The 8,108-nt window shown below is 35.0% G+C and overlaps 1 protein-coding gene across 1 annotated transcript; it reads right to left on the bottom strand.

Moving 5' to 3' along the window:
* Positions 1–374: 374 nt before the first annotated feature.
* On the bottom strand, positions 375–4,755 carry LOC111241053. The gene is made up of 2 exons (XM_022777486.1): positions 4,289–4,755; positions 375–617 (listed from the first exon to the last, which is right to left on the bottom strand). The coding sequence occupies exons 1-2, from the start codon at positions 4,739–4,741 to the stop codon at positions 576–578; spliced, it is 495 nt and encodes a 164-aa protein (XP_022633207.1). The 5' UTR covers positions 4,742–4,755; the 3' UTR covers positions 375–575.
* Positions 4,756–8,108: the final 3,353 nt, after the last annotated feature.

The raw sequence follows: 8,108 nt of genomic DNA, 5'->3' as shown, positions 1-8,108 counted from the left end.
AACGGTTTTTAGACTGTTATCAATAAGGGATAGAGAAAATCAAACACAAGTTTTTATACTGGTTCGGCGAGCAATGCCTACATCCAGTGTCCTTTCACCCGGAAGCAAATGCACTATAATGGGGTCGGTTTTTACAACAAGGAATTTATAGAAGACCTCCACGTCAAAAATATAAATCTCCCCTCTAACCCAAAACCAAAATATAGCTGCAGAACAAAACCAGAATTGCAGCAAGAATCCCCTATTCTACAATCTGCAACCCTACTTTGAACAATCCTCAATGTGAACTATCCTCCTGTATCACAACAGGTCCAATTCCAGCAGACTTCACAGGATGCCAAGCCTTACAAACAATTCAGCAGTCTTCACAGGATGTCAAGCCTTCAACACAATTCAGTAATCTTCACAGGATGCCAAGCCTTCAACATAATTCCGCAGTCTTCACAGGATGCCAAGCCTTCAACACAATTCAGCAGTCTTCACAGGATGTCAAGCTTTCAAGACGATCACACAAAAGCACCTTTCTTGTGTAGATAATGATCAACAAATGTGAGCGCAGAAAATCTCCTCTTTGATCACCACCGTCTTCTTGGAGAATTCTTGGAGCTAAGAGAAATCTGAAACATAAATGAAAATTATCAGTTCATCAAAAGTCTTCTGAACAAACCTGTGTTCAACCTATTTATAGATTTCTGTTATACAGTCAGATTCTCAGTCGAATACGTTACTAATTCAGTCGACTGTATTATAACATTTATAATAGATCAGTCAACTAAGTAGCTTATGGTCAACCAAAAACAAAACACATTTAATACAGTTGACAAGTCAACAATGCTCAACTAACCTTTAAAAATATAGTCGTTAGAGTGCAAGAGAATAACAAAATTCCAAATCAGATAACAGATACAGTCGAATGTGTGAAACACATAGTCGACTTCAACCAAGTAAAACATTTTGAAATTCTTTTCTTCTCAAAAAATCACAGAACACTAATTCTCAAAATCTGCACAGATTTTAGCATAGTCGAATCCATTAATAATGTAGTCGACTGTACTAGAACTTTGTTACACAGTTAAAAGTTTATACAAGTGCTTGTGGTTTTCAGCTTTAAAACATGTGTAGTAAAACATATGAAATGATGCATAACACATAACTCATAAATCATGTAAGCACGTTCCAGATATATATCAATCAATCAACATAGGAACATGTAACACAGTACATAATCATGTTCACAGATATAACAATCCATTTGCATAGGAACATGTAATAACAACAAACAACATATGCATGTTATTAAGAAATGTGTTGTCATCATAAAAAACTAGATTGATATAGAAATTGTGTTGTCAACAATCTCAACAATCTCCCCCTTTTTTGATGATGCACAACCATGATTAATAACCAACCATGTTTGCACAATCTGATTCAAAACAACAAAATATCAAGCAGAATAAGCAGAATATGAGATAGAATGAAAATGCATTCTCCCCCTTTCATATTCTCCTCCTTTCATAAAGCTCTCATGCATTCTCTACCCCTTTGTGCATTGGAAAAAAAGGTATGCTCTAGATATTTATGCTGAGATATCAAACAAAGATGCGTCAAAAAAATATGCAATAATCAAGATGTAGTGATGCTTCATTAGCACATTTTAATCACATGAAAATGATAACTCCCCTTGAAATGCATGCATGTGAATTACAAATGTGTAAAATTTGATACTCCCCCTGTCATTATGCATGGATAAAAATCAGATCATATGCACAATGTAGTATTACATAGAGTACACAAAGCAGTATAGTACAAATTTATATCAAAGACAGGATAGCAAACAGTTTAGTCATGCAATGATACAATCAACAATCTCACAATATTATCTCAAATAGGATATGTAAAAATCAATTTATAACAGAGATAATAGCAGATCATAAGAGTAAGCAATCAATAAAAGAATAACCAAATTCCAGAATTGGAATTTATAGTGCTGTTTGGATCAGTCGATTGCTGTATTTCTCTAGTCGAAGATGTAAGAACAGGTTAAGCATATTCGACTTCATTCAAAACACAGTCGAATCAATCAATATATCAGATATTAATCACTCAAATTAAAGCAATTGAAATTGATTCAAAATACTAATTTCATTTCCTTGAAAGAAGATATTACAATGATGAGACCAAACAAGGAAAACACAAGGACAACAAAAGATGGCATTATAAGCTATTCACAAAAGATACTTTGTAAAGATAGAACAAGTGATGTGTATCATTCATTCCTTTCCTTCATCGACTGAACTCATGGATATACTTTTATCTTGGTTCTTATCCTTTAGGAGTTGCATAACGAAGTTTATCTTTGACTCCAGTTGTTCAAGCTTATCTCCAAACACTCGAACTAGATCAACAAAATAGATTTCATAATGATTGTTAGACACATAGTCAAATTTAAAAGTTCTAGGTGAAGAAATTTCTCCAAAAAGGTTTTGGTAATTATCTTCATCATAATGCCAGCCTTTTTCACTCCAGACAAGTCCAAGTGAGCCAAGAGTGTTGAAGTTTATGATATTTGTATTTGTGCTTGAGTACTTTCTTTCACCAGAGACGTTTACTCCATTAAGTACCAGTATGTTACTACCAAGAATACCATATGGCAAATGACAAACAAAAAATTGAGTAGCCTTGATCATATGATCCTTGAGTACTTCTGTCCAGTTGGTGGGAATGTTGTTCTTAATGGCATGTAAAAGATATACATCTTCAGCAGTCATTTCGTCCAGCAACAGTCTCCTTAGCCGAATCACCTGTGCCAAAATGTGTGCCAGTAACATCTCCTCAATCTTAAGATCCTTATGGAGTAACATATTTTCCCTTGTCTCATTGACAGGAACTCTAAGCCAACCTCTAAATATATCATTTTTATCTAACCAGCGATTTATCTGAATCATGTTTATGCGAGAGGATTCCATTTGGTTTGAGACTAGTTGTCTGTCGCCAAATATCATTGTTGATGATGATATCAACACCTTTGACTCTTGAAGTAATGTTACCATCAATAATTCTCAGATGATCATAGAAGGCTCTGACAAGATCAGGAAACCATTCTCCTTTCATTTGCACCAATGTAGTCAAATTTTGTTTCTCAATCCATCCAGGAAACTTAAAATTTTCTTTTTCAAATAGCCTCGGATCCAGATATCTTGATGGAGTAACTTCCTTTGGATATCCCATATGGATTTTCACTTCAGAGTCTTTATCACAAATTAAATCTTCAGTATCGGCTTCCTGGAACAAGGCAATGGATTTTCCTTTTTCCCTTCTTGAGAGATGAGTTTTGGAAGCCATTTTCTGACTTGTTCCATACATCTAGAGTTCAGTCAAGGGTCATCGGAAGTACACAAATAAGGTGTGTTCTAGTGTCAGAAAAGAGTGTAGCAATGACATCATGAAAAGAACTGACGCGAAAGATCAAAAGAAACTCATAAGAGAATTTGATAAAATATTATGAGTGTAGATGTCAGAAAATAGGAATATAGTCGAATGTATTAATACCATAGTCGACTAAGACACAAAAAAAAAATCAATTCAATCAATCAATCAACCAGACAATCAATTCAAACAAGATGTTCGTGCAATCACAAAATCACAACCAATCATATCAAGCATAATGCAGTAGATTGATACAGTATTACCAATTCTAGATACTCAATATTTTTTATGTATTCCATAATTGATTTATCCTTGAGATCAACTGCATCTACTATGTATCCTGCAAAACAAATTAAGTTTTGGTTGTTGGTACCCATTTATCTTTGGGTCCACGATTGCCAGTCCTTATTACTTGTTCCTTTGGTATCCAAACATATAATCCTTTAGGAATAACAATATTGCTGTAATAGCAATTTCTAACAGTATGGCCAACACAATTACAATACAAACATGCATTTCTAGCAGGTTTGCTCGAATCAGTAAAATTCTCAACATTGGTTCTGTTAGATTGAGCTTTGTAACCTATACCTTGCCTATATATAGCTTTGCCAGATGATTTTAAAACAACATTTAAATTGGCTCTACCTTGAGTAAACTTAGCTAGCGTGCTAGTCAAGTAACTTATCTTTTCAATATTAGCAGGACAATTTTCACAGACTTTTTCAACTGTAACAGTTTTAATTTCAACCTTCTTAGCAGATAACAAAGCTTCTTTAAATTCTTTTTCTAATTTCTCATTATAAGCAACAAGGTTATTAATTCTATACTCATAATCTCTTCTTTTAGAGTTTAGTCGATTAACCTTGTATTCCAGTCGCATTGCTTTAGCATGTAGTTCGCTGAATGTTTCAATTAGTTGTTGATACTTTTCTTCTATTGGCAGCTTCTCAAATTCTTCATTGTTGTCACTGTCATCACTTAGTGTTCCAGCCATGTTGCAAATGTTGGGTTCCTCCTCTTGATCAGTATCCTCATCACTTGAGCTCTCAGATTCTGGGTTCTCCCAAGCAATGTATGCTTCTTTTCTTTTCATGTTTCTGCCTTGAGGAAATCTCTTCTTTCCTTTTTGCTTTGGCTTTAGATTTGGACAATCAAGCTTGATGTGACCTTCCTTTCCACATTCATAACACTGGAAAACATTTGTACTAAAGCTCTTTTTTTTGCCTTGACCTACAAGGTTAGTCAGTTGACTGTCATTATTTAACAGTCGACTAAATTTCCTTACCATAAAGGTCATCAATTCTTTCTCGTCCATGTCTGTTTCTGAGTTGTTCTTGCTTGTAGTCTTCAGATCAATGAACTTCTTTTCTTCAATCAGCTCTTCATCCTTCAGTCTACCGAGTTCCAATTCATGTTCACATAACTTGCCAAACAAGGTAGCCATGTTCATCGTTGTGAGATCTTTGGATTCAGAGATTGTTGTGACTTTTGGTTGTCAATTTTTGTTCAGACTTTTCAAAATCTTGATATTGATCTCTTCCTTCTCAAATACCTTCCCGAGAGCCATGAGATGATTCACAATGTGAGTGAATCGTTTCTCGCTCTCTTCACGTCATTTGTACCTTCGTGCATTACTCTCAGCACTTCCCACATCTCTTGAGCGATCTTACGAACAGATATCCTCTAAAACTCGTTAACGGTTAAAGCAGATGAAATAATGTTTTGGGCTTTCACACCATTTTGAAATCTTTTCTTCTCTTCCGCAATCCACTGAGTACGGGGCTTTAGTTCCTGCATATTGTCAGTACGAATAGACGAACCAAATGTAATAACATCCTAAATCTCACAATCAATAGACTCAATAAACATTTGCATTCTAACCTTCCAGAATGCATAAACTTCACCTGTGAATAGGGGTGGTCTATCGATAGAACACTGATAACGGTTGAAAACACCATTATTTTATACTTAATTTTGATACTAAAAACACCTTTTATGACTTAGAAACTAGCTTGGAATCATGCTTTTTGCTTAAGGTAGAGAATAAGAGAGCTAAAGGTGGTATTCTTGGTTTTATGCTTGGTTTTCCTTGTTTTGGCAGGAATTAACATGAATTGGATGAAGGAAGTTGAAGTAGTAAGGAGTTGGACTCGAGAAAAGATGGAAAAGTGCACAAAAGAAGAACCGCAGCCACCGTTGAGCCAAATTTCCATCACTGAGCGCCGGCCTCGTTGTGGAGTTCTCTGTCAAATGCCTGAGTGCCAACGCTGAGGGATAATTCAAGTTCTGCAGCCACCGCTAAGCGCTACTTTTGCCACTGAGTGCCAACCTTTTCAGTGAAGTTAACACCTGGGCATCAATGTTCAGCGTTATTTCTGAGTATCGCACCCACCGTTGAGCGGTAATTCCAGCGTTAAGTGGTGTCAGCGTGGGCCTAACCCATTTTTCTGTTATTTTTCTGAGCTATATAAGGATTTAGACGACTTAGAGGGTCTATTTTTTGATAGAAGGAGACGCAAAAACACTTTTTTGACCCCTTGTACGCAGATTTTGGATAATGAAGCTCCAATCTACAACTTTTAGGATTCTATCTTTCATTCTTTTCATTATTTTCATCTACTTTCACCATGTTTATGGTGAACTAAACCTCCATTGTTGTTAGAGAAACGATTAATCCTTTGAAACTCTAATGTATTGAATTGTTCTTGAATATATATGCTTTCATTAATTAATTGTTATGGTTTTTCCTTTATACTCTATGCATGCTTTGTTTAACTCATTCAATTGCATGATCATTGATTTTGTCGATATGGGCACATATGGGAAAATCTAGACTTGGGGAAATTCTCTAGGGAGCAATATTACCTAGACATAGGGATAGGAGGACCGATTGCCTTTAAGCTTCTGTATGAATGTAATGCATGATTAATTGCTAGGGAGACAAAACATTGTAAACTAGTAATTAGGAGTAGGCTCTCTTCACTGAGACATCGAGATTAGGGTAAATTAGAAAGTGACATTGACATTAATGAAGGAATTGAATTTGTAAATACATGAGAGTGGATAGGATAAAGTCGGACACCCTAACAACATAATTCATCCATATATCATTCACCTGCGTATCCTTTTGGTCAATTGATCAACAACTGCATTCATGTTTATTTTCGGTTTTGTATTATAAACATTGATTTTCATTTCTCAAGTCTTAAATAATTAACAAATCACATCACTGTCTAGGCCAATGGGTCTCTAGGGAAAACGATACTTGGTCTTACCATTTATATTACTTGATACGATTCGGTATACTTACCGAATTTTTAACAAGTTTTTGGCGCCGTTGTTAGGGACTTGTGGTTTAACTATTCTATTTGTGTGATTATTGATTAACTTTGACTTGATTTTTTTTATTTTTATTTTTGTTTGTTCTAATAAATGTTTTCTAGGGTTTTGTGCCTAATGATAGCAGGATGCAATTCAGACAAGAATTTAACTATATAAGCACTCAATTCTACCGAGGTAATCTCAACCACTGGTGGGAACTGTTGAGATTGTTGACAACACAATATCTATATCACTCTGGTTTTTGATGATGACAACACATTGTTTAATAACTCACATATGTTGCTGTTGTGTTACATGTTTTTGTGATGATTGATTGATATATGGTTGAACATGTTTCTGTGCTATATTGCTATGTGAATGCATACTTATTGAGCTTGTACTTGCTACATCATTTCTGGATGCATTGCACATGTTTGAAAGTATGAAAACCACAAGCACTTTTGTGAACTTATAACTGTGTGACAAAGCTGCGGTAAAATCGACTCCATTACTAATTGAATCGACTATGCTAATGTTTTTGTACAGATTTTGAGAAACAGTGCTATGTGAGATTTTGTGAAGGAAAAAATTTCAATTTGCTCTGACATGTTGAAGTCGACTGTGTGCGCCACACATTCGACTATATTAGGTGTTTGCTTTGAAATTTTGTTATGCTCATGAACAGTAACGACTATATTTTTAAAAGTTAGTTCAGCATTGATTGAGAGTCAACTGTATTGAATGAGAATTTATTTTGGTTGATTGAATGCTACTGGTCTGACTTATCTGTTATAACTGTTTTATCATAGTCGACTGGATTAATAGCATATTCGACTATGAGAACGTCTGATTAATAGAATTCTATAAATAGACAGAACATGAAGTTGTTCTGAGACTTTTGATGATATAACATGTTCACATTCTGTTTCAGATTGATTTCTCTGAGATTATAGAGCTCTAAGAATTCTCCAAGAAGACGATGGTGATCTTTCTTGAAGGAGATTCAAAAAGAGATTGATTGTGTGTTCACTGCTGGATCACATATCTGCACATTGGGGTATTTTAACACCCTGGCAAGTGTACCAGATCGTATCAAGTAATAAAGAGACGGTATGTCCGAATATCGTTTCCCAAGGGACTCTTAGGCCTAAACGTTCATGTGAATTGATTTCATAAAACTTGAATAAATAATGATTTAATTTTATAATGCAAAGACGAAAAAAAAACATGTACTCAAAAGATTGATCAGTTGACAGATAAACAATATGGATGAATGTTGTTGTTAGGGTTTACGGTTTCACCCTAATCCACTCTCCTATATCTATTATTCTTATTAAATTCAACTCTGTTATCAATGTTCA

This window comes from Vigna radiata, unplaced genomic scaffold, assembly GCF_000741045.1.
Source record: "Vigna radiata var. radiata cultivar VC1973A unplaced genomic scaffold, Vradiata_ver6 scaffold_222, whole genome shotgun sequence".
In the NCBI taxonomy this organism is placed as follows: Eukaryota; Viridiplantae; Streptophyta; class Magnoliopsida; order Fabales; family Fabaceae; genus Vigna; species Vigna radiata.
The sequence above is the reverse complement of the archived record's forward strand: the minus strand, read 5'-3'. Positions and strand labels throughout refer to the sequence as shown.